We start from the raw sequence: 27,330 nt of genomic DNA on the forward strand, positions 1-27,330 counted from the left end.
ACAACGTGATATTAACGCACTGAGCGCAGCGGCCATCTTTGTGTAGGGGGAGTTTGGAGGACTCGGTACATCAGGGGCAGACGGTGCTGTCAGGCCGCCGCTTCGCTCCCATCCCCTCCGACATGTCCGCTGATAACCTGGAGACCAAAGTACCGGAGGATAATTCCACTGACGAGCAGAAGGTAACCTGAGAGGGAGGCTGGGGGCGGGTGGCATGAGACAGACCAGCGGTGCTCTGTAATGCCATGTTCTCGGGTGGGGGGAAGGATGAGTCAGACGCCAGCACCACAAATCTCACTCAGTGGAGACCCCCGCCTCCATGTCCCAGGAGACCCCAGGCCTCTCTTCCGTGCATCCTTAATGCTGTCACTGGGTCTTATCCTTTCTTATTTGTACTTCTTTATGCCAGCCATATATATACTGGTCTCTAGGCAATCAGACATTTATTATGGGAACTATTTAGCCACATGGCAAATGCATCTTCTAGCTTTTGATGCTGATGCACTGTGTATGCACCATGCAGTGACTAACACAATTAGTTGCATATGTCTGTACTGAGGAGGTGTAACCTTCACGATTTGGGTTTTCAACAGTTGCTAGTGGTAAGATCCTCCTCCTGGTGTGGTCCTCATGTGTCCATGTGATGCGGCTGGGAGAGAGGGACTGACTCCCAGTGGTCTCTCTCTGACTTCCTGGCTGCTGGAACTGGCTGGATAATCCCAGTTGCTGCTGCACAGGAGCCCCACCTAATCTGCAGCAATTCAGAGTCTACAGTTTCTCCCTGCAGCAAGTTTAGTATTATGACCTCACCTTTTTATTTCTGTTCTTTTGTCTTGATTGAATGTTCAGATCATGGGACTCTTTTAGCTCACTTAGTAATTAATAGAATTTTAAATGCACAACTTCTTTGGTTGTCTTTATTTATATAGCGCGCGTACATTCCGCAGCGCTTTACAGTTTTTAGTTGTTCTTCATGGTGGTAGCATTTTTTTTCAACTTCTAATTATTAATACCTCATTTCACCCCCAAAAAAACCCTTAATACACTTTTTTTTTTTTTTTTTTTTTCCTTCAACCAATTGATGTTGTGATGACACAATCTATATCAACTGTGGCTGCATGGGCTTACTCTGCTACACTGCTCCTACAGTTTGAGTTATAGTTTTTGTACAGTCCGTAACTTCCTGTTATTGATTCCTCCTATTGCATCATATGCGATGTAGTTGCTGCCACAACCAGGTTCCTACACTGGCACCTGGAACTGCTGCGATGGGTACGGGATGCCAGCGGTCAAAATACCAATGTCGGCATCTCAACAGGGTTATGATGCAGACACCTGTCCTTGGGTAACCTAACCCTCCCCCTCCTAGTGCCTAAAAGTAACCCTCCACCATCTTAGTGCCTAACCCTCTCCCCCCAATCTGGCTACTTGTCTTCGGGATGCTGGCGCCAGGCTTCTGACAAGTGTCAGGATTCCGGCGTCTGTATTCTAAGCACCAGCATCCTCTGTGCCAGGATACTGAACGTTTCCCGAACTGCTTACTGCTTGGTGTATGGTGGTGACACGGCTGCAGCACCTCATGGTTTGTGATTGAGTAATTCCCAGCCGACCACATACTGGGACTCAATTCTGCCGTGGTAGCGAGCATAGACTGGTCTCATACGTTGGGTTCAACTAATGCTCGGCATACACAGACAGACATTTTAACTGGCAGCCTGACACCCAGCAGATATCATGGCCATGCACTGTGAGATTTCAGTGTATTGGCCACGATATATGGCTTCCCTGGGGTGGAGACATTTCCCTGTTTTTCCCCTGTGAAATAACTGGGTCGGCCGCAGCACTGCCTACACTGAACCATGTGGCCGACTTGTAACTTAAGAATATAGCATCTGATGGACATGCTGGATGATTTTGCATGCCTGACCGATCAATATTTTCTAGTCTCTTGCGCACACAGGGCAATCTGGACGATCATCCGATATTAGGCGGTTCGCGAAGATAATTTTATCTCGTACTCCCAGCATAAGGAAAGCTGAAAGCAGATGCATGTTTGCACTTACCTGGTGGTCACAAGGTACAAATCAGGTGACTTGTTGAAGCAATATGATTAATTTTGGCTCCAATAGGGTACCTTGATAAGAAGACTCCTCTCAGTTAAAAGTACCAAGACCATGCGTGCACATTAAATACAAGATGTTCCTCAGAAGTTCAAATGTTAAACACCTATATATGGCCAGGGCTTTACTGCCATTTCTCTTCACACATACTGACATTGGGTAATCCGGCCCCTCACCCTTTAACAAATCTAGTTTGATGCATGCAGTGTTCATGTTCATTACACTAGAGTTTTTACATCGGTGATTGGGGTTTTGTTCTACCCACAAGCTGCTAGGGTGTTGAGGACTCTGCTCCTTCTACTGTCAGACAGCTCTTATGCTGGGTACACACTGACATATTTAATGGAACAGGCGATATTTCTGTAGTGCATCGGTGGGTGTGTACAGATATGTCTGTGAACGATGTACATTTGCAGTGCATCACAGCTGATGCTGCTATATTAGCTCGTCTGACTTTGTGTACAAGTGACCCTCCAACTGCCCATACGCTTGCTGCAGGGACCCACCGATGACTGACCTCTCAACTGGGCGGGTAAATTTAAATGCCTGCCCAGTTGTGATGTCTGCTCATGCACATCGGCTGAATGATTGGTAAGTGCATACATACACACACTTAACCAATCGTTAGCTAGTCAACCAGGTGTATAATCCTTTTTAGGTATCTGGTCGATTTTTAATCCTCAAATTTCTCACCCAAAGAAATTTCCAGTAGACTGCTTCTGGGCCAGGCTTAACTCTTGCCAAAAATCTCCTCCAGAGGGTGACTGCTAAACCCTGGTGCAGCAGTTTTTCTGCTGTTGCTCTTAGAACTTTCCGTTCTCTAGAGCGGAAACTAGATGCCTGGTGTTGGCATGAGTCACTGCACCTCCTGGGTGCCTTAGAATCCACAATGTGCTATTTAAAGACTCATTCAGCGTCTCTGTACTATGGCTGCTGACATGGAATCTGTTGTGACTGCAGCCACCACTTTATCACCCACTAGACCAGGGCTCGACCAATCCCGTGGGCCAGGTCACCATGGCGACCAGATTTTGCTGCCTAGTGACCAGATTTTACAGGGAGGGAGCAGATCTTTGCCAACCCCAGCGGAGATTAGTGAGCATGCTTGTAGTATTGCGGTGGGCATCCTCCTGCCCAACTCCTGCTAGCTGTTCGCTGTCACCTAACTCCAGCTGCATAGAGCTCTCTGGTAAGAGGGTCTGTGTATGGCCGGGGATTGTGATTTCGGAGGGGTGGTGGTGTGGCCCAAGGGGTGATGGTGCAATGGGTTGTTTGCGTGGGGTTTGGTTGCCCGTGGTGGGTTTAGCTGCTCAGTGGTCCGGCTCCTAGACTTTAGAAAAAATTGTAGTGCGTTCGCATGAGAACGGCTCGCAAGGACCCATCTCAAACCTAATTGAATAGACCCCTATGACTCCTAAAATAAAAGTTGCTTTATAAAAATGCTGCCACTAGCAGTCACAAATGTAGATATTACCTGATTTAGAGTTGGCGTAAGAGTGTGTAACTGTGTACCTGGACAAACCATGTTGCATTGTAAGGGGTGCAAATACATACATTTGTGTTTGCATGTGGAGTAAATACTGTCTGTTTTCACTTTAAAAATTATATCAACATTTTTCACTATTGTAAAGTATTAAAGACTTGCAGATATTTCCCACTTGCTGGCTGGACACAGACTTCTGTCTAGTTCTACACTTTCCCAATACCCTCCGTAATGTTCACACTGTCCATAACTAGCTCTGCCTCTTAAAGATGGGCAATAAAGGGATCTCTGGGGAAAACACTGTATATATTTCATATTGCTGCTATGTATTAGTCGCTACTAGCCAACTTTTAGAATGTTCCCATTTGTTTTCAGTTTATTTAAATTGACGCAGTTTAATATTTCAATGTACCCTCATTTCAAAGAGTAGATCAAATGAATAATTGGATATGAAATATAAATCCTAGAATCATTTTAACAATTTATTCAACATTTCTGACTTCTCAAAGTAGCCACTTTTTGCATGAATAACCACCGAACACACTCATGGCATTCTCTCTGCAATGGGGATAAAATGTGTTTAGGAAAATTGCAGACTTTACCACAAATATATTTGACTTGAAGGTTGCTTTGCTATAACCCTTCTCTCAGTTCATCCCAAACCAGCTGGATGGGGTCTGTAGACCGTGCTGGCCATTCCATAATTTGAAGTTTTTGTTTTCTTTTATAGAGGTAATTGACATAGCCTGGAAGTATGCTTTGTGTTGTCATCTTTCTGTCGGATGACCCTTTGACCAACTTGGTGTAGACTAGGGGGTATTGCATGGTGCTGAAAAATGCTATGGTAGCCCTTGTGGTTTCGTTTTTAATCCACCAATTCGGGAGCCAGCAAAACAGCCCCAGACAATCACGCTTCCTCCTCCATGTTTGACAGTTGGCGTCACAGGGATTTTTTTTGTTAGTGTGAGTTTATAAAATCCATTGCTTCCTGGTGTTTTTAAGCCTGAAATGTAAAACTGGGATTGTTTTGCTATCGAAAGCATTGCGATTTAAAATTTTGGGCAACATGGCCATGAACCACCTTTGTAATAAATGCCGCAAACTTAGGAACCATCCTTTCACCTACGCGGCGTAATACATAAACACAGGACATCCAGATGTATAGTGTTTATTTACATGTATTTGTTTATAACTTCATTAGGTAGTACACATGGGCTGGCCATATGGAGTTCTGTATCTGGTCTGCCCCATCACTGCATCTTTTCAATGTCATCCGCTATGAACAGAGAATCATGAAGCCGTTTCCAAAGCTTAATCCAGGTCTCCTTTTAGAACAATTATTAAACTAGGGGTAGGGGGCTGGAGAAACACCTCTGCACTAGGTTTAGGTTGAGAGAAATGTATATAATTAAATAGTAACCCCAATTAGGCAATTGGTAGTACATATGACATTCTGTGGGGATGCTGCCAAGGACAATAAATAAGAGTTTACAAGAAGAGAAAAGAAAAAAGTATTGTCTTTGTTGATGCACATAGAGGATAATTTTATATAAAATATAACTTTCATTAGAGAAGTTATTAAAAAGAGTTTACTAATAAGGCGGCAAACTCTTTTTAATAACTTATCTAATATTTTTATATAAAATATAACTTTTATCCTCTGTGCGCCAACAAAGACAATACTTTTTTTATTTTCTCTTCTTGTAAACTCATTTTAGAATAGCACTATACAAAGCACTCTGTATGACTGTCACGCCAAAGGTGGCAGGAGAGGGAAGCATTCTCCTACGTTAGATGTTTATTTTATCCACCTGTACTACAATATGGGTTAATGTACTCCCTTTTTATTTTTTTTTTCCTTTTTTCCCCGTCATGCTTTGACCATCATCTTCCAGAATAGTGGCGCTGTAATATGGCTGCAAGCAAATACTGTTTCAGATCATGTATGTATTATGAGAACATTAACTGCCAACTGTATTTTCACTTATAATGGGGGAAGAAATTCAGCCTCCTCTGTACTTAAGTGTGCCAGCTGCATAGCAGTGTAAACACCAGTGTAATGGGGGATATATATTTCTTAGTCCCTTGCCTCCCTAACCTAAATCTATTAAAATTAAATGTTATCAAAATCTTCCTTTTCGTAAGACCTACACCAAGTTATGTTTCTACATCTGGAGGACTATGTGGCCGGCCCACTAGATGGCATGAAAGATGACATGGCTTGTGGACAGAACCGTGAATGATTGTAGTTAGTAGTCTCAGCAGCTGGTGCTGCTTCAGTATAGATACTCGAAGTTAGTTGTATCATTTTCTGTTATGTTCTATGGAATGTGCAGGTGATTGGCTGATCTGGGTTGCTTCCACTGTTGAATATCCTTTATAATATCTGGTTAATTTCCATCTTTTTTTTTTTTTCTTTGTTTTTTATGCAATGTCTTGTGCATAGCATCTTCTGCATTTTGCTTTCAGTGTTTTTCTATTTTTCATATCATTTTAAATAATGTTTATTCAAAGAGACATATGTAGTAATGTCAGAAGAGCTTTAAATAAAAGATGGACAAGTGTTAAGCTGTAACAAAACTGATAGCTCGGTGTGACCTCAACCTTGCAGACCACTGGCCCATGACTAAACCTGTCTACTGGATTTAGTTTCACAAGTCCTGCTTATTAATCCAGGTCATTTATTTTTTATTAGAGATAGGAGTGAGACTGCGTGGTACAGATTGTAAGATCCTCTCAACTCAGATGTGTTGCTACATGACCTACCAGTGCTCTGTGAAGGAGTTCATGTGATTCAGATGTTGGCTGCTTGGAACAAAGAATATTCAGTGTTTTCCAAGTTGTCCATAGCTGTCATAATTGCTAACTATGGGGGCGATTCAATTCTGCGTGTATTGAATAGCACCAGGAGGCAGGTCCAGGAGATATTCAATTCAGTGTGCTGTTTAGTCTAACTAAAGTACCAGCCGGAAGGCTGATTTCCGGCTTAGCGCAGCGCTAACAGCCTCGCAGCCGGCATGTTAGTCACAAGAACTGGCATTCTCCACCTAAAAACCAAGGTTAAGTCACGAGAACCTGCATTTCCCGACTTAACTACTTCCTGTCAGGAGAAAACATTGCAGGGTATTGTTCACCCCTTATGTGTAGCATTCTGTGCATTAAGCAGGCTATTCAATTAGAGGAATTCAGTTGTTACTCAGTTCGGGCGCCAGTGCCACATTTGTGCGCCCAAAAGCACGGGGTTTAGCTGCTAACCCTGTCTAAAGTCCTACTTTGGGTGCCCAAATAGCCAACTTATCGCACATTTCTGCTCGCCACCCTGGGAGGCTGCGAGCAGATTTGCGTGCAACCGCGCCCGAACGGAGCAACAATTGAATCGGTCTGTCAGGCGCCCAAATGAAATGGCTGCGGGTAAAGCAATTGAATCGCCCCCTAAACATTTGCGGTTTGAAATGTATTACGAAATAGTCATCTGTGAATACATATTAATATCAGTAGAGCATGCCATCTGCCTGGCGTGATTACATGAAATGCAACCCTGCTAGGATGGGCTTTCTCTGACACTGTGGCATCTTATGCAACTGTCGGAGGTGCTTGCCGGCAGCTGCTGGAAGCTGATTTTCCAGCAGCTGTCGGGCTCAGTCCTCCTGGCAAGCCCCTTTGTTGCCTCAGCAACCACCCCCAGCCTCTTACTGTCAGCCGGACTGTACAGAAGGCCACCGGCGGCTGCCGGAAGACTGTCTTCTTGCTGCAAGGCTCAGGGGGCTCCTTTTCCCCCTTAAAGAATCAGACCGCTGCTGGCTAAATCTCTGGGTTTCCGCCTCTTGTCCCCCTCTGCCCATCCTTAATTGGATTTAAATTAGCCACTTAAGTGGCTAAGATGGGGATTGTTGTCAGGAACCCCTAACAGTGCATGTTTAGCAAATCTCCTCTGTATTGCAAATTAAAAAATTGGCACCACCTGTGAGTCTTTTAAAATGTGTCAGCCAGTAATGGATGCACCATTGTTTCCAGTAGGAGATATAGAAAATATGCACTATTAGGGATTCCTATGACTGGAGTTGAGAAACACTGGTCTAGAATACAAATAAGTTGCTATAGTAGGACCATTGTATTGCATGTCTTAAGCTGGATACACACTGGGCGATATATCGACCATTTAATCGGTCGATATATCGTGAGCATGTCGGCGGGTGTGTACACCCGATATCCCTTGAACTACATAGTTCAGACATATCGCAAAAAAATGTAGTAAAGCAAATTGTGCTTACCTGTCATCTTTAGGTTCAGTTATGTGATGGTGGACAAGTTGTGCTTCTGTTTGTCCACATACAGGTTGAGTCTCCCATATCCAAAATGCTTGGGACCAGGGGTATTTTGGATAATGGAATATTCCTTATTTTGGAATATTTGCATATCATAATGAAATATCTTGGGAATGGGACCCCCAATCTACACACAGAATGCATTTATGCGTTATATACACCTTATACACACAGCCTGCAGGTAATTTTATACGATATTTTCAATAATTGTATTTACATTACATTGACCATATATAATTTGATTTGCTGCTGGACCACCTTCCTGAGGCACCCCTGCAAGTGCCCTGAGGCAACCCAGGGTGCTGTGGCGCACCATTTGGGAACCACTGACCCAGTGTGTACCCAGCATTATTCACACTTATGGAGCATACACACGGTCGGATTTGTCGGATTTACGATTGAACTATTTTTCACTGCATTAAAATGAATGGAATCGTCCAAGTCCGACTGCAAACACATCAGATGTCGGATATCGTTATCTGACCATCGGCAACGCGCATCGTCCATCGTTCAGGCATGTCGGTTATGTCAGATTTTCCTTCAGTTATGAACGATTTTTTAAAATCGTTATCGTTCAGATCTGAAGAAAAATCTGACCGTGTATGCACCATTAAAGTGCTCATGATTTCAACAACCCAAACCTCTGTGTAACCTCTTGTTTTATTAAAAGAGGAGACCTATTCTTACCCCAATGCATTTTGAATTTCAAAGTTTACACTGTACTCTACACCAGTGGTTCCCAAACTTTTTGAATCACGGCACCCCTAAGTTTAAGTTTTGTTTTTGAGAAATTTAAGTGAAGTCAATTGTGCTTACCTGTTGTCCTTAGGTTCAGTTAAGTGATGGTGGACAAGTTTGTGCTTCTGTTTGTCCACATATTTACATTACATTGACCAAAAATAACTTTATTTTGGTGCTGGACCACCAACAAGAGGCACCCCTGCAAGTGTCCTGAGGCACCCCAGGGTACCACAGCGCACAGTTTGGGAACCACTGCTCTACACCATAGATGAAAGAATTAATATTTAAGTAGGTTAGGGGGGTGGATATTATATAAACTTTATTACTGGGTATCAACTGTTTATTCCAGATGCTTACATGCGGAGTTCCTGGCATGGGACATGCTATGTGAGGAAATAACCCATCATAGCAGTTAGCACGACACAATGGTATAATATATAATGGTATTACAGTAAGCTCATACTGTGGCATTTTTCATAGAACAAGCTATGCACTGAGTGCTGTTTTTTCTTCTCTAGCTTTTATATATTTTTTTTTATCACCACAATGATATTCCTATGGGGCTTTTCTTGAACTCGTGTCACTTCAAAATCTGATCCACCCAGATGGTATATTTAGGCATTTGAATGTTTGCTCTGTTTGAGTCAATGGGTGGACTGTAAAATGGCATATTTATAATTGAGGGTTGAGAAGATTACATAATTGTATCCATGGAGAGCTATATGAAATTTATATAAGCATGCTAAAATTGGGCCCCTGGCTCCAGTTCTTGACAGCTTTTTTTATTTTTTTTATAAAGCTTTTACGATCTAGGTTGCTGTCATATGAAAAATTTATTCTATTATATTTTGTTAATACAGTATTTAGTGATTGGCAGCAGAGTATACTCGCTTGTACAGCCATGGCCAAAAGTTTTGAGAATGACACAAGTATTGGTTCTCGGTCTGCTGCTTCAGTGTTTAAGATGGCAATTTGCGTATACTCCATAATGTCATGAAGTGATCAGATGAATTGCAATTAATTGCAAAGTCCCTCTTTGCCATGACAATGAACTTTTTTTTTTTTTTTTTTTTTTTTTAATTCCAAAAACCTTTCCACTGCATTTCAGCCCTGCCACAAAAGGACCAGCTGACATGTAGTGATTCTCCTGTTAACACAGCTGAGTGGTGACTAGGACAAGGCTGGAGATCACTGTCATGCTGATTGAGTTAGAATAAAGGCACCCATACATCAGAGATTGATTGCAGCAATCGTGCAATTTGCAATCGATTGTGTATAAAAATCTTTCCCTTTTTCAATTGTCTACAGATTGCACGATTGCTACAATCAATCTCTGATGTATGGGGGGCTTTTCTGATGAAGCTTTAAAAGTAGGGTGGAGCTTGAAATCATTGTTCCTCCTCTGTTAACCATGGTTACCTGCAAGGAAACACGTGCAGTCATTGCTTTGCACAAAAAGGGCTTCGCATACAAGGATATTGCTGCTAGTAAGATTGCACCTAAATCAACTATTTCTACTTCAGGGTCCATAGGCTCCACAGGGAGACCTTGGGGTATATTTGATGATGGCGTCATCCGGGCACCACACAGTTAAATCTTTCTCCCAGGATGCACTGGGTCTCCCCGCTATACCCAGGCCAGAAGCACCTCAGTTTCGTTGGGTGCCCCCCTGAGTCTGGTCACTGTACGCGGTGGGGCTGTTCCAGCCCCTGAAGATTTTTTTTGTTACAGAAGGTTCTTCATTCTTCTGAGCAGACAGTCCAGAGGCCGGTACTGATCCGGGAATCTCGGTGTGGACTCCAGGGTCTGAGCTAGCAGGGACCACGGGAGTATCCCTGGACTGCGGGCTGACGTCACGGGGGGCAGGTAAGCGGCGGGTCACTGCGTGCGGTTTTCCTCCGGATGCTGGTGACCATTCGCGGATGACTGCATGTGGAGCCAGGCATTAATTTCCCTGCGCTGCCACTTAGACACAGGCTGTAGTGCTTTTCAGCGTCCCGGGGGTTAATTGCTGGCCAGGGCAGGCAGCCTTCCCTGTTTAACAGCTGGCTCCTCCCCTCTCCTCAGCGCGCCTTTCTACTGTGGTCTGGCTGGGCTGAGGCAGTTCTCCTCCTCTGGGTACACCCCCTCTGAGGTCTCTGGCAGCCATTTTCTACAGGCTAGTAGCAAATTTTGCAGGACGTGCGGAGCCCGGGTCCCCCTACATACCTCTCCTCTATTGTGGTCAGCGTATGTAGCACTATAGCCTACCAGACGCTGAGTCTGTGTAGTTGAATAGTAGTGCCATTTGTGCAAGTGTTTTTCTGCATTGTATGTGACCTTATGCTAGCGCTATCTGTCTGTATTTCTTTTTCTTTCTGTCAGCTATATTGCTTTACCTGTGCTTTTTCTCACTGAAAGCCCTTACAGTACAAATGTTGTCAGGGTGTGTAATAAACCTCAGTCATTCTATTTAGCCTCTACATTATGTCTGGTAGTGAGGATGAGGTCCCCACAGCAGGTGGTTGTGCCCGCTCAGAACCAGTTTCAGACGGCTGTACCCATACAGATTGTTTCTGATCCTCCATGGGTAAATATATTTTCTACTACGGTGCAGCACCTGGCGGATATGCTGCAGGGGGATGCACCCCAAATTAGACCGGCTAAAAGACCATTGCCGTCATCGAAGTCTACACAATATGATGACTGTGACACGTCTGACAGGGAGATTCCAGATGAATCGGACTCCGAGCCCTCTACACGAGAGGTGGAGCCAGAGTCAAAAATGTATATTCCGGGTCTGAGACGGGCCGTATGTTCGGCTTTGGTCATAGATGAGGACGAACCTCCAGCTCCCAAGTTCAAACATGCCCTATTCAAGGACATAAAGGAAATATGGCAGCGGCAACCTTTATCTAATCAGCTGGTAGACCACCTGGAAGTGGCATGGAAATCGCCTGGAAAGCGTAACCAGCCCCAAAAATGCCTGGCTTATGCATATCCTTTTGCTGAGGACTATTTTACCAAATGGGAAACTTCCTCAGTGGTGGATTCTCATGTGACGCGCTTGGTTAAAAGTGAGACTCTCCCTATGACATCCATGTCTTCCTGACTACGGATAGAAAGGTGGAAGTTTGTTTGAAGTCATATATTCTCTTTCAGGGGCAGTTTCCAGGCCGGCCATGGCTATCTACTGGGTAGAAGGGCTATGGTGTCCCGGGCGAACTCTTTTTTTGAAGGGTCCCTTTCTTGGATGCTACCAGTGAGCAAGTGAATCTAGTGTGCAACCTCCGAGATGCAGCTACATATATTAACGAGGCGGCTTTGCATGTCAGCCTTTTGACTTCCAGAATTTCACATATGACACTTATGAAATGCTTGTAATTTTACTTCAGTATACCATAGTAACATCTGACAAAGTTCTAAAAACACAAGCAGCAAACTTTGTGAAAACCAATACAGGTTGAGTCTCCCATATCCAAATATTCCGAAATACGGAATAATTTTGGCATGACTAAAATAATGAAACCTTTGATTTTTGATGGTTCAATGTACACAAACTTTGTCTAAGGCACAAATTATTAAAAATATTGTGTAAAATTACCTTCAGGCTGTGTGTATAAGGTGTATATGAAACATAAATGCATTCTGTGTGTATATTGGGATCCCATTCCCAAGATATTTCATTTATGATATGCAATTATTCCAAAATACTGAATATTCAGTTATCCAAAATGCCCCTGGCATTTTGGATATGGGAGACTCAACCTGTACTTGAGTCATTCTCAACTTTTGGCCATGGCTGTATAGCTACAATAAACAGTGACCTCTTGCTAGATCTAGATGAAAGTGATTGGTAAACTCAGTCTGTGATGGTTGCACCCTGTAGTTATAACTGGTATTTGTCTTTTCTAGGAAATGGAGGATAAAGTGATCAGTCCTGAAAAAGCAGAAGAGGCAAAATTAAAAGCAAGGTATCCCCATCTGGGTCCTAAACCAGGAGGATCTGACTTCCTGAGAAAACGGCTTCAAAAAGGAGTAAGAAATTACATTTTTATAGGTTTATGTTTCTAACCATCTTGAATCCACCTTGCATTACACTTTTTTTTGCTCTGTTTTTCCATTTGTGGGGTTTTTTTTTTTTTTTTCTTTTCAAGAGAATTTTTGTAAATCTTTGACATATACTTATGACCTAAAGCACGTGTACTTTTGTACAACACAATTATTTATATAGCGCTCTTTATCCAATAGAACTCAAGGTGCTTAACAAATTGTAGGCACAAAATACAATCTTGTCAATGAACATAATAAAGGGGATTATTTTTGCAAGAAATACAGAGACCGTGTAATTACTGTAAAGGGTGTGGCAGCAATTTTGAGTCATCAATTGCAGGGATTATTCAACCTACCAGCAGAGGGATCCTGGTGAGACAGCCATTTTAGGATTACACTGGGCAGAACAGGCAATACCCGGGATCGATGACCGATAACTAGCAAGATAAAATTAAACTTCAAGATCCTTGCATGGTACTGATTATGTTAACTTACGTGTTTGAAGATTTTATTTCAAAAACCTAAGCATTACAATGAAGGTGGCTGCTCCCTTTCTATAAAGAATTCTGATACACTTTCATACATGGTGCTGAGACTTTCGTACCAAAGGTGTTGAATGGTTTTTGTGGTTGGTGCTCTTTGCAGGCCAGTGAAGTCCTTCCACACCAAGCTTTGCAAGCCATTTTTGTTATAGATCTTGCTTTGTACACACTGGCATTGTCATGCTGAAACAGGAAATCTCCTTCTCCAAACTGTTGCCACAGAGTATAATCATAGACTTCTCTAAAGAGGACTAGGCTAAGCTGTGAAAACCAGCCCCAGACTATTGTTCCTCTTACACAAAAGTTAAAGGTTGGAGGTACACACTTGGGCATGAAGCATTCTCCTGGCATCTGTCCAAACAAGATTCATCCACACAGACTGTCAAATGGTGAAGCATGGTTATCCTGTTCAGAGAGAACCTTTCTACTGCTTCAGAGTCCAGTGACACTCTCTTCAGCCAATGTTTGGCATTGCTCATTTTGATCTGGGGCTTGTCTGTAACTGATCATCCATGGAAACCTGCACTATATATCTATTTTTTTCAATATTACATTTTTATTGAAATATAAAATTCAATAAAAGAGAAAAAGGATACAAAAGAAAGGAAAAGAGATGGATACAATGGGAGAACACACATTATAAAATCCACATTCTACAGTAAATCACAGTATAATTTACCAACAGCACTAAAGGTAAACAATACTCGCCCAACTGACAGTAATATTAACATACATAAAACTTAAAATCCGTGAGGGTCTAGGCTCTCAAAAATTTAAATGGGAGGGGTAGATCTCTCGTTATCTAGGTGATTTCGCTGTCCAATATTCACTCCATTGAAACCACCATATCAGGGGATTAGATGCTGAGGATGAATATAGGGCGCCCAATGTAATAGTTTGTAAAATTGTTCTATGTGGAACATACATTTAGATACTCCAAAGCATGTCTTGAAAAATGAATACCATTCATCTTCCACCATTTTAATGGTTTAGACGAATTTTAATGGTTTAGACGAGCTTAACATGAGGTAATACCACTTTGTTATACCCCCTTTAGTAAGACATTCCTTTATATATTTTGGAATTGTCGGAGCCCGAGTAACACTAAAAAGCCAGTGTCGTAGTTGTAAAAACTTATAAAAATCTCTTGGGGGGGGGGGGGGGGAAGCGCCTAAACTGAGCCTGTAGTTGAGCATAGGATAGAAGAATGCCTGATTACGTAACCTCAATTAAGGAAAGCGCACCTTTTTAGCTATCCAGGATTGAAATGATAAATCCGGGATTAGCGAGGGTATTCCAATCGGAGAGAGATCAGTGGAAGGAGGGGATATCTTAGTGGATCTCTTAACAAGATTGAGCTGCCAAGAGTGTGCAAAGCTGTCATCAAAGCAAAAGAGGGCTACTTTGAGGAATCTAAAATATAAAACATATTTTGATTTGTTTAACACTTTTTTGTTTACAATATAATTTCAATGTGTTCTTTCATAGTTTTGTTGTCTTCAGTATTAATCTACTATGTTGAAAATAATTTAAATAAACAAAAAACATTGAATGAAAAGGTGTCCAAACTTTTGACACTTACTAGATACTGTATATTTAATAAACATGGCATTAAATGTAAGGATTTGGGAACTAGCTGTGGTATAGTTCTAAATATATAATGGCATTAGGACCATTTTTATTTCAGCAATACAGCCCATCCATGAGACTCAGTAGCATCCAGTCATCGTCATTAATGTGAGTTTGCTCAGGAGAGGGGAAAAATTACAATAGACAGTCAAATATTTGGGGATTCAGATCACTACAAAAATTTCTGAGACTTCTATTCTGCCTATTGTAAGAATACTTAGCACGTAAAGAACACAACGGGGTGGGGGGAATTGATAGGAAGGGCTTCCACTTTAGATCCATTCTATTTATAATAGGAAACACATTCGTATAAGTAACCTTATGTAAGTTTGGTAAGGACCTGAGAGGTTCTGTGATGGTCAGGAGGACATCATCAGCAAATAGGCAAATTTTATAGATTTGGGGGGGGGGGGGGAGGAGGAAGGAAGAAGAGAGAGGAGGACAGCCTTGGCGAGTAGCGTTGGTTATTTTAAAAAGTCTATTTGCTATAAGCTTAGCGTAGATCTTAACATCCGTATTTAGGAGAGCTGTTGGGCGATAATTTGCTAATAGGGTAGGATTTTTATCTGGCTTAGGAAATGCCACAATGCGTGCCTCTAACATTTCTTTGGGGAAGAGCCGCTTGTAGTAGCTTCATTGTAAATTTGGGTTAGAGTAGGAGTACGGGTGTCACTGAAACATTTATAAAATCTATTGGTGTAGCCATTAGGTCTGGGGGCTTTATCTAAGGGGAGAGATGCAATAACTGCTTTAATTTCATCTGGAGTCCATGGGCGTTATAGATGCTGCAAGGAAGCAGCGTCTAGTGTGGGCAGATGAATGTATTTTTTTAGAAACTATGCTGTCTTTCGTGGGTTGGGGTGTCAATGGGTCATCAGCTAAACTATATAACTGAGAATAATATTGTGCAAAAGCATTGGCAATATCTGAGGGATCAGATACCTTGATCCCGTCCAAGTTGGTAATTGCCCGTACTCTCTCTTGCTAATTTCCCTCTTAATTTCCTCGCGAGTAGTCTTCCTGTCCTATCGCCATGGACATAGAATTTCTTCCATAGATTGAAAAGAGTCTTATGAAACTGTTAAAGTTATTACATTACACTCCTCTTACCTTAAGAAGTTCACGGTAGATTTTACCATTGGAATGGGAAGTTTTACATTTTAATTCTAAATCAGCTAAGTGATATTCTAATTCAACCCGACAACACTCAACCCTTTTGCGGAGACTAGCAGCAGTCTGAATGGCCAATCCGCGAACTATAGTTTTAAGGGAGCACCAGAATATATAGAGGTCGTCTCGTGAATTAGTCTCTAAATATAAAGAGAGATTGAGAAATAATCTGTTCGGTTTCCTTATCAAATGGCAAATTATCTCCCAGGCGCCAAGCATTAGGAGGGGCTCTAAAAGAGTCTAGATCCCATTTCAAACTCTGTGCTGAGTGGTCTGACCAAGAGTGTTTGAATAGAGGCCCTAGTAATTTGCTGAAGGGTTCATTTGTCTGAGATAGCGAGATCAATTCTCGAGAGTTATGGACCGGGGAATAAAAAGTATAATCTCTGGTAGACTTGTTCAAAGCTCTCCATATATCATAAAAATCATATTCTAGTAAAATACCTTTGACTGCCCGAGTGTGATCTCGTATAGGACCGGCTTGTAAAACTCGCGGAGCAGATCTATCTACAGCACGGTCCAGGACCATATTAAAGTCCCCCGATATCAGAGCGAAACCTGAGCTACAGGACTTCAGAGTGTTACAAAATTTCCTAATGAAAGGTGTTTGGAGTGTATACCACAGCAATAGTGACTGGTTTGTTTTCCAACTTCCCAATCAAAATCGTATACCTGCCATCCAAATCTGCCAATTGTTTATCATTTTATATTTATATATATATATATTCTCTCTAAAATTTGAGCTTTAAGTCTAGCAAAGTGGCTTAAAGCCAGTCTTCTCTTGTTCGGAGAGTTTAGACCCTTTACTTTCAACAATAGCACATTGACCATCAAAAATTAGAGAAACCATTGTTGCGAAAAAGGTGGACAGGGAAAAGTTCACCCCTACCAAAACATATACATTTTAAAGAACTGGAAATACAACCTTGTTGCAACTGTAACCCATAATTGTATACAGATATAATTTTTTTTTTAAAAAAAGGGGCAATCAAAAGACTGGAAAAAAACAAAGGTTAAATGAGAACACAAAAAACATAAAAAAAAAAAAAAATAGAACAGATGTAGCACCATATAGGAGCTACTAGAGGCTGCCATCTGAGGCAGCACATTAGGGGTACGTCTGAAATAGACACACACATCTAGTCACCTTATCGTATAAATAATAAATCAATCTAAAATAACTCAATATAAAGAAATAACAGCATTGAGAGGCCACATTATTTATATAGATCTGTTGGACTCACTGAATTAGTCTAGGTCTAACCAGATAAAATAGAAAGGGGGCTATAGCGGCGGAGAGCCGTTTATACACTGTGACAATAGCCCACCCCAATTTGAAATTGCAGGTTAATTATTTTATCACTTATAGCAATTACAAATACCTCCTACAAAATCTCGTCACTACAGAATAATCTATGGCTAGAGATCAGGAAACCTAAACTGAAAACCTTCTGCAAAGAAAAAATCCACTTATGCAAAACCTTCTTTCTAAGTTTTAGTTTATATAACAAGGAACACAGAAAATATGCATTAAGGGAATCTAGAAATACTTTATCTAGCAGAGAGCATTCAGGTGGTCTGACACGTTGTTGCCCAATCGCGAGTGATTCTGGGACTGTCTGGAACCTTTGAAGATATGTCCTCTGTTTCAAAAAACCAACAGTTGAATGCCATCTGCCAGTGTGGACACAACGGTTGTAGAACCAATCCGCCTAATTAGCAGTTCGGTTGGGAAGCCCCAACGGTACTGAATATCCGCTTTCTGAACGGCTTTAGTGACTGGGAAGAAGGACCTACAAAGGACGAGAGTGGCAGCTGACAAATCTCCAAAGATTTGAATGTTCCCCAAAGTAGAATTATCTGAGGATCTGGCCACACGAAGAACCATTTCTTTAATATGAAAATAATGGAAGCGCATCAGTGTCTCTGGGGACATCTGCTGGAGCATTTCTAGCCTTAGGAAGACTGCCATCCAGAAGGAAATCCATTATAGGTGTAGTAGGCAAAAGCTTCATTAAGATATCTGTGACTAATTCCTTGAGGTTGGCGTTGGATACCGATTCGCCGTGGATTTTAACATTGTTACGTCGTGACCAGTCTTCTAGATCTCCAACTTTACTCTGAAGAGCAATAACTTCCGATTGGAGTTCTTCGTGAAGAGTGATCAAGTTATGAGCCTTAACAACTTCTTTCAGTTTGTTTTCCAAATGGTCAGTGTTGTGACTGATAGCGTCAACAGACAGCTGCTTTAAATTCCGCTGAAATGTCCACTTTAAAGGAAGCTAGTAGCTGTCTCATGGACCCTAAAGTCAGTGGAGCATAATCATCTGAAGTGCCTGATAAGGTTCGAAGGGAATACTAAGTGTAGACCATTTGTTTGGGAACGCTTTCTGATCATGATCCACTCTTTACTCCTTGTGAGGGAGATGATTGCTTGGAAAAACTAATGGGGGTGACCCCCATGGAGTCCTTTTGGACGTTTAGGAGGCATGAGTGAGCAGTAAAAAAAATCAAAATAAAAATGGTAGGAAATATGGGAGTCTCGTGACCCTGTAAATGCAAATTCAAGCTGGATTCCAAATATAATGGTGCAGTTTAGGTTTCACAGCATAGAGGAGTGATGGCATTGTAATACAAAAAGCTAAATCAAGATCCCTGATGTGGCATCAATGTTATGCAGAGTACTGAAGGGTGGGGCCCCGAGGTGCTATATCTGCGACTATGCCTGCACGATTCACGGCAGTGACGAGGTTGCCTCTAGTAATGCTGGAAAGAGCCACTTCCAGCTGTAAATTTCTGGCTGCGGAGGAGAAAACAGCTATAATTCTCCCCCCCCCCCCTTCAGGGTTGGCCATGGTGGAGCGAGACCCAGCCGGATCACAGCACAGCCCCCCACCCCTTGAATTTTATGTGGGAGCTGGAAAAAAAAACAAAAACACCCATGTATCTATGACCACAGCGGGGATGAAGAGCAGGGATCCAGTAGTTCACTCACCGTACAGCTTGCCAAAGTGACTGCTAATTAAGTCCCCCGCCTGAGAGCCTGTCACTGAAGCGCAGCAGGGTAGCTGGCCGAGTCCCGTGTGTCTCCGGAGGGATGGCCGGTCCTCTAACAGAGGCCAGAGGCAGAACACAAATCCCCATGTAGGCGGGTCCGCTGGAAGAGCCGCGATCACCGAAGAAGCCGCAGCTTTCCCGGGCCCCCACTCCCAAGATCAAGGTAGGCCCCGACCGCATCCGCGCCACTGGAAAGTCCGCAAGAGCCCCGATGGAGCCTCTCTGGTGCGGGCAATTTAGTAAGGAGCCCTGCTGATGCACTTTTCAGCAGTGAGCAAGCTGATAAAGTCCACAGCAAGACCAGGCTGCAGGAGCTCGGCGGCCACACGTCCTGTTCTGTCGGCATCCAAGCCATGCCCCCAACATCACTATTAATTTCACTAGTACTTTTTGGTACTAGTGACCTGTTTCTCCAGGATCCAGAACATGTTGGATGGATGTGAGGAAAACCGTTTGCTGACATACATGAGGATACTGTTCACTGATGCCATACAGCACTACACTGAAGTGCCAAAGGTTATGTGATTGGATGCCTAGCATTGTGTAGGACCCCCTCTAGCCCAGCAACTTGATATGGCATTGATTGCACAAGTGGACCAAATACTTCTGGAGAGATGCTTATTCGTTCAATCAGGATAGCTTCCCACAGCTCCTTGATATTTGTAGGTGCAGGATCTTGGGTGCGAATGGACCTCTCCCCTCACGTCCCAAAAATGATCACTTGGGTTAATGCCAAGTGAACCTGGTGGCCATACTATTCGTCGAACTCTCCAGAATGCTCCTCGAACCAATTCTGGACAACATGGGGTTGATGACATGGTACATTATCCTGCTAAAATATTCCATCGTTGTGGGGGGTACATGAAGTCCCTGAAGGGCTGTAAATGGTCATCAAGCAACTCAGCGTAGCGGTTAACACACCCCACACCATTATGGATCGCCGCCAGCCTGCATGGTGCCTTGTTGACAACTGTGGGTCCATGGCCTCATGGGGTCTGTGTGACACACCAGACCCTACCTTAATCCCAAAACAACTGCAACCATGACTCATCAGACCATGCCACATGTTGCCAGTCCTCCAGGGTCCAATTAGCGACGTCACAAGTCCATGTAAGGCGCGGTGTCCGGTATCGTTGTGTTAACATGGGCACTTTGGTCTTCGGCTCCCGCATCCAATGGAAGCTAAAGAACGCTGCACTAACCTGCTGGATATGCGTCTGGTACCTTCTGCGTTGAATATGGTTATGATTTGAGCCAGCGTCGTTTCTGTTGCCATGTACAATTCTGACCAGACATCACTGGTCACCATCATTAAGCATCTGTGGTCAGCCACTATGCTGTCCACGGCGGGTGGTATTGCCTTCCATGATGTATTCCCGGTACACGTGACATTGTAGAACGAGGAATGTTGAATGTTCGCACAACCTTGGAAATGGAATGTCCCATCAGTACGGCACCCACTATCATGCCATGAATAGCTTAGCCAGTGTTCAAACTAACTGAAGAGATGTCAGACTGCATCTGATGCAGGTCTGGGCATTTCCAAGACATGTCAGTACGGTGATGCCAGCTACATTTACCTTTTACATATTGCTATCCCATGACTTTTGGCACTTCAGTGTATATAACATTTGAGCAATTTTAAGTATCCTTAGATCCAGAATAGTGCGATAAGCACCTGAGGGTTTCTTTACAAGGAATGACTTCTGATATAAGGGAACTGAGAACATAGATTTAGCTTTAAGTTTTTTGTAGATTTAGTTCTGCTGAGTCTGGTGTTCTGGATTGTACAATACATTTCCTCTGATACTGGTGGAAATCAATCCTGTAGCTGCCTTTTTACAATCTCTACAAACCTCTGATCTTTGATGGGATGCGTGCATACTGTAAAATTCTGTTGCCATTACATTTATCCCCAAAGAGATATAGTGCAGTCTGTATGCATCTTACTGGAAAAAAAACAAATTCAAATTATCCAAACCAAACCTTTCTTGGTGCTTCTGCAATGTCCTCTGACTCTTCATTAGAGGAATGACCCATTTCATGAATCGTGTTCTGAATGCGTACATTTTCCTCTACTCCTGCACTTGCTAGATAACATTTTACCTCTGAACCACTTGTTTAGTATTTTGTTCTTTCCTGGTAACAAAAGTGCTTCCTCCAGGCAATTTAATATTTGTTGTTCAGGAGGCTGAAGTATTTCCTTAGTTTGAGATTTGTGCTTTTCACACCTCATATTTTGTTTGTGCACTGAATTTTCTTAGCAAAGGCTTTCCCAGAGGCTCCAGTCCAATCGCTGAGAAACACATCCTATTAAGATTGCACTCGTTTGATAAATTCCATGTAACAGCAATACTACCTTAACTGTAGGACTTACCTTGAGCAATTGTCTTCTGGCTGTTTGAGCATAGACTCTGGATACTGTGCCGTTACTGAACCACATTTTACCTGTACACACCTCTGTAGCCTCTGATTATACATTTGTCTTCCAACCAAAAGACTGATAGCAAAGACACTGCAAGTGGAATTGGTAATTTAATATAATTCATTTGTGAACCAATATTCCTGCATCTAGAATCTGTTGCTGACATTGGGATTAATGTTAACAGACACATGGGGGTGAAAGTTGCACCAGACTAATATAAGAAACCTACTTTCAAGTCCCGCAGGACCTGAAGTACATACAAATAATCTTATACCAACTACATAATTGGGCCTCCACTCTGTGGGCCAATTTTATAGGTTGGTGGTGCTCCCCAAAGTCAGAAAAGGACCAATAAGAGACCAAAGGAGAAAGAAGACTTTTTGTTGGGGGCACTCATTTAGAAATAAAAATAGTTAAAATATAACTTTTAATATAGTATTACTAAAACGGGGTAACCTACACAAACTGACATGCATACAACATATAACTTATATTTAACCCTTATAGTTAAGGGAGCCAGCTCATATAGGGAAAAAAGTTACCCTCTATAGATTTAAAAAGTTTTGTTGAGCGACATTAAATTAATAGAGTAATCCCTCTGTGCAATACAATAACGCACCACTGAAATAGCAATAATTTTATCTGATAAAGATAATACCACACCACGAGCAGCAGAAAATGATGGCTGTCACTCACAATTTAGTAATACAATAGTACATATCAGAAGGTATAATACATCTTAACAACAGATTATAATTTTTTAAAATTTAGCTCTGATCACAGAGCATACGTGCATATAATTGAGATATATATATATATATATATATATATATATATATATATATATATATATATATACACACACAGCTGCGTATCGCATATACAATTAGTCACTATTCCTGATATGACAGTTGTCAGGATAAATTCCCGCGCACACAGCTGCAGCAGATTCTTCCACTGCCACAGAACATGAACAGCTTAGATCAAATGGGCAGGAAAACATGACAAAAGAAATAGAGGCATGGCTGTGTGTAATCATATGTATACAGAGTCATAAAATACGGCAGATCACTGTAATAGTCAAACTAATAAGTTATAACCAGATCATACCACTGCAGTGGGTATTAATCAATCCTTCTAATGATGTTTAAGAAGAAAAAATTCCCCACTGTTCTGTTAACACATCTGTATATCATATATGTGAGAAATCCCAGTTAATACACTGATACACAATCTATAGATGTGGATATGGACATTGCCCAATTGTTAATCTAAATATACTACAATAATGATGCTGTTGGAGGTGCATATATCAAGAGGCTGATCCTCAAACAGCAAATGACAGCGTGCTCTGACTAGGAGATTGGGACATATAGTGAGTGTGTCTGCACGGGCGTGTTTACTTAGCTTGATACAGATTGCATGAGGAAATCCTCAGTGTGCTGCTACTCCACGGGGGAGAGGTGACTGTGAATGTACGTAGAGTGACTCTGATGTGATCAAGCCCCGCCCCCGGCGAAACGTACGTCATCCTACTCGAGTCAAGGCAGGCTGTTGGAGCAGGGAGGCATCAGCCCGTGCGGCAGCGTGCTAGGATATCCCCGCAGCTGCCGCCGAATCTGCATGAGACGGCCAGGTATCTCCCTGGGGAAGCCGCGTGGAAGGAGAATCCCACTGCCGCTACAGTCTCCTCCAAAGCCTGTGCCCTCTGTGCGCGTTCACAGTCACCTCTCCCCCGTGGAGTAGCAGCACACTTTGAGGATTTCCTCATGCAATCTGTATCAAGCTAAGTAAACACGCCCGTGCAGACACCCTCACTATATGCCCCAATCTCCTAGTCAGAGCACGCTGTCATTTGCTGTTTGAGGATCAGCCTCTTGATATATGCACCTCCAACAGCATCACTATTGTAGCATATTTAGATTAACAATTGGGCAATGTCCATATCCACATCTATAGATTGTGTATCATAGTGGTATTAACTGGGATTTCTCACATATATGATATACAGATGTGTTAACAGGACAGTGGGGAATTTTTTCTTCTTAAACATCATTAGAAGGATTGATTAATACCCACTGCAGTGGTATGATCTGGTTATAACTTATTAGTTTGACTATTACAGTGATCTGCCGTATTTTATGACTCTGTATACATATGATTACACACAGCCATGCCTCTATTTCTTTGGTCATGTTTTCCTGCCCATTTGATCTAAGCTGTTCATGTTCTGTGGCAGTGGAAGAATCTGCTGCAGCTGTGTGCGCGGGAATTTATCCTGACAACTGTCATATATCAGGAATAGTGACTAATTGTATATGCGATACGCAGCTGTGTGTGTATATATATATATATATATATATATATATCTCAATTATATGCACGTATGCTCTGTGATCAGAGCTAAATTTTAAAAAATTATAATCTGTTGTTAAGATGTATTATACCTTCTGATATGTACTATTGTATTACTAAATTGTGAGTGACAGCCATCATTTTCTGCTGCTCGTGGTGTGGTATTATCTTTATCAGATAAAATTATTGCTATTTCAGTGGTGCGTTATTGTATTGCACAGAGGGATTACTCTATTAATTTTATGTTGCTCAACAAAACTTTTTGAATCTATAGAGGGTAACTTTTTTCCCTATATGAGCTGGCTCCCTTAACTATAAGGGTTAAATATAAGTTATATGTTGTATGCATGTCAGTTTGTGTAGGTTACCCCGTTTTAGTAATACTATATTAAAAGTTATATTTTAACTATCTTTATTTCTAAATGAGTGCCCCCAACAAAAAGTCTTCTTTCTCCTTTGGTCTCTTATTGGGATTAATGTGTTTGATGGATGGGCACATACAGATGTTTTGTTTGGTTTTTTTTTTTTTGGTTTTTTTTAACATGGCTCTGCTGAACATCAATAGTTGTTATAATCCATTCCAAAAGGTGTTTTAAAGAGTGACTGAAAACACACACACACACTAAGTGGTGTCTGAAAAGCTGCTGTACATTGCATTTGAAAATGCGTATACCTGTCTTTGCAGAATAGGGGTGTGTCTGTGAGTTTACTTATATGTTGTGGTTACTGAGGACGTCAAAAGTAACTTATGCATAAATGGAATGCTTTGGACCTGTTCATGTTTTGATGTGGGCTGTGTTTGCACAGAAATATGGCCGTGTCCAGTCAACAGAATAACTTTCTGCATTGAGAAGGCCTTCAATTTGTTTTAAATAATGGCTCTCCTATATATCATAACAGGGCTGAAGAAACCTCTCTAGAGTTTAGGAACCAGGGTCAGAAGTTATTGCCCAGCAATTTAGAACAATTTGTGAGCTAATTAAACATATTTTTAGGGGTATGGTGATTGTTGGAAGGTAAGAGTCAGTTTTATTTATTACCTAAGCTAGCACTAGCCATGATAGAGCGAGCCCTACAATTACCCTGAATATTATACATCATTAAATGTAATGCCTACTGGTGCCTCTATTTCCTATGTTGACACACCTCCAGTGCATATTTGGTTCCCGGTGATTACAGCTCGCATACGTGGTGACTGGCTGTGCTGGTACAATGGCCAGAACAGCGCTGCTCTGCCTTTTTGGGTTTCTAAAGCGTTTATCAGCAAAGTAACAACACAGCGGCTTATATTGCTGTGTATGTGAGCTGTTGGTGCCAGGAAATGGGCTCCCAGCTTATACACCACAGAATATTTACACCCAGCTTTCAATGCAGACTTTGAAAGGAGCATCTTCCGGTCAGGGCTGCCATATTGGGTTATGGGGTAGATGCTGATTGAGTGTGTTCTGGGCTGTTCTCTACGTGGTGTTAGACACTTCCATTACAACTAATGTATTTATACTTGTGAAACTGTTCAACATAAAATCATCAAGTAACATAATTTTTTTTTTTTTTGTGTCTTTGTAGCAAAAATATTTTGACTCTGGGGATTACAACATGGCTAAAGCAAAGATAAAGAACAAGCAACTTCCAACTGCTGCTCCAGACAAGACCGAGGTGACAGGAGATCATATTCCCACTCCGCAGGACCTTCCCCAGAGGAAACCCTCCCTCGTGGCCAGCAAGCTGGCTGGCTGATTAGCTGCCTGTCTGCATGAAACCACCTCATTCCCATCTCTTCCTTTTTAACCTTCTGTTCTTCTCTGCTCCTCCCTGTACACAAATAGTCAGTCTGACAGCTCTGCAGGCAATAGTAGTGCCAAGCTGCTGTCTGAGTGTAGAATGAAATTCTGTAGAATCAGATTAGTTGTTTAAAACCAATGCACTGATAAACAGACATGTTTTGGTATGGCAATGTAAAGTGATTTACTTGAAAAACAAAAAAAGACAAATGTACATAATGCCTATTTCCTATTGGTAGGACAGGTTAAAACAATGGACACTTCGGTGGGTTTTACCATTTTAATGTCTGCTTTTTCTTTCTTCACCAGATTTCTCTTCATACTGTAGTAAGTTTTTTTTTTTTTTTTTTTTTTTTTTTTTTTCTTCTTCTTCTTTGATCTTTTCATTTGAAGGTTAAGACCACGGATTGTTTTGAGAGGAAGTAAAGCAAAACTGTCAAATCAAACTGGGTTCTAAAAGGTTTTTCTGTACTCCTGCCCTTTTAACTTGAATAGCCTTAATTGTTTCTCAGCTTTAACAATAGGATTTGACTTGGGCAATATTTGCCCACACTGCTGTGACCTTTCATGAACCTAGTACACAATGGAAGTGACCCCCCCTCCCCCCCCCCCCCCAGGTGAAACTGCTATATTTTTTTCTGGTCAGTAGCATAGAACCTTCTGTTGAAGACTTGGATGAAGTGTGCATGTGCATAGACTGTTGAATTCACTCTTGTGCCATTTTGTAAATACAATGGTTTTGCACAACCTTTTTGCAAACGTATACTAATTTTTACAGTTTACAAAATCTATATGTAAATCTGTAGCACATTTAGCTCCTTTCAATTCCCAGCAGCGTTTGTTGCCTCCACCCTCAGATACGTGATTCATCCTAGATTCATGTCTTCAACGTGAATTTAGGCGTGAAGGGATTTTTTTTTCTTTCCAGTTTTAGTAAGGATGAAAACCTTCCATGACATTCTTGTTAAGCAAGTCTGTGAAATGCACTAACGCCTGTCCGTGCTGCTGTAGGTTCACCTTTAAAGATGGTGAAGCAGATATCCTCTCCCCACATCTGGCTGACGTAGAGGCGCCACAAATGATGGTCTGCATGCCAGCATAGCAAGAATCGCATGCGTTATGTCCATGACTCCATTCACTGTGGACCTGCATGCCACTGTTGTGATCAGCATGCATCCATCTGTGGCAGAAAAAGGGTATTTTGGAAAGACTACAGCACCTTGTTAAGTCCTTAGGGCCGACCTTCATAATTGCAGGTATTGCTAGACTACATCTTTCTTGATGATCAGATTTTATTGGAGATGCTTAGTAACAGTTGGAATACCCAATGTTGCCAATCCCATGCTAGGCATAGGTGCCCCAATGATATACAGATTGCCTCACGTAGACAGTTTTACAGGGTTGTGACTGGCATATAAAATGCTTGAGGTGAATGCACATTTGGGACACATGATATTTAAATAAAACAAAAACAGTAATTTATAAAACAAAAATCTATGGTTTGTAACTCTGCTAAACCTTCGAGGTGTATAATATTACTGTGCTTATTGGTGTCCTGCAGTCGTTAACTGGTATCAACATTTAAAAGTAGTTTAATGTTGCATAAGACCTCCAATAATGCTGGATATACTGAACATTTATGACTATTGTTAATAAAGATTGCAACTGCA

The 27,330-nt window shown here is 41.8% G+C and overlaps 1 protein-coding gene across 2 annotated transcripts; it reads left to right on the forward strand.

The window, feature by feature from the left end:
* On the forward strand, positions 1–27,330 carry ARPP19 (cAMP regulated phosphoprotein 19). 2 transcript variants are annotated; one of them, XM_088451021.1, is made up of 4 exons: positions 1–182; positions 5,499–5,546; positions 12,564–12,686; positions 25,446–27,330. In XM_088451021.1, exons 1-4 carry the CDS (start codon positions 123–125, stop codon positions 25,614–25,616), a joined length of 402 nt encoding a protein of 133 aa, XP_088307147.1. In that variant the 5' UTR covers positions 1–122; the 3' UTR covers positions 25,617–27,330. The 2 variants fall into 2 exon arrangements, with proteins under 2 accessions (XP_088307147.1, XP_088307148.1); XM_088451022.1 differs by lacking the exon at positions 5,499–5,546.

Source organism: Taudactylus pleione, unplaced genomic scaffold (assembly GCF_031769625.1).
Source record: "Taudactylus pleione unplaced genomic scaffold, aTauple2 ptg000022l, whole genome shotgun sequence".
Taxonomy (NCBI): domain Eukaryota; kingdom Metazoa; phylum Chordata; class Amphibia; order Anura; family Myobatrachidae; genus Taudactylus; species Taudactylus pleione.

Excerpts from the sequence above, each read along its gene's own strand:
- ARPP19 (XM_088451021.1), top strand. The coding sequence starts at position 123 with ATGTCCGCTGATAACCTGGAGACCAAAGTACCGGAGGATAATTCCACT. Across the intron at positions 183-5,498 it reads ATTCCACTGACGAGCAGAAG|AATAGTGGCGCTGTAATATG; the intron begins GTAACCTGAGAG and ends ATCATCTTCCAG. Across the intron at positions 5,547-12,563 it reads CAAATACTGTTTCAGATCAT|GAAATGGAGGATAAAGTGAT; the intron begins GTATGTATTATG and ends TGTCTTTTCTAG.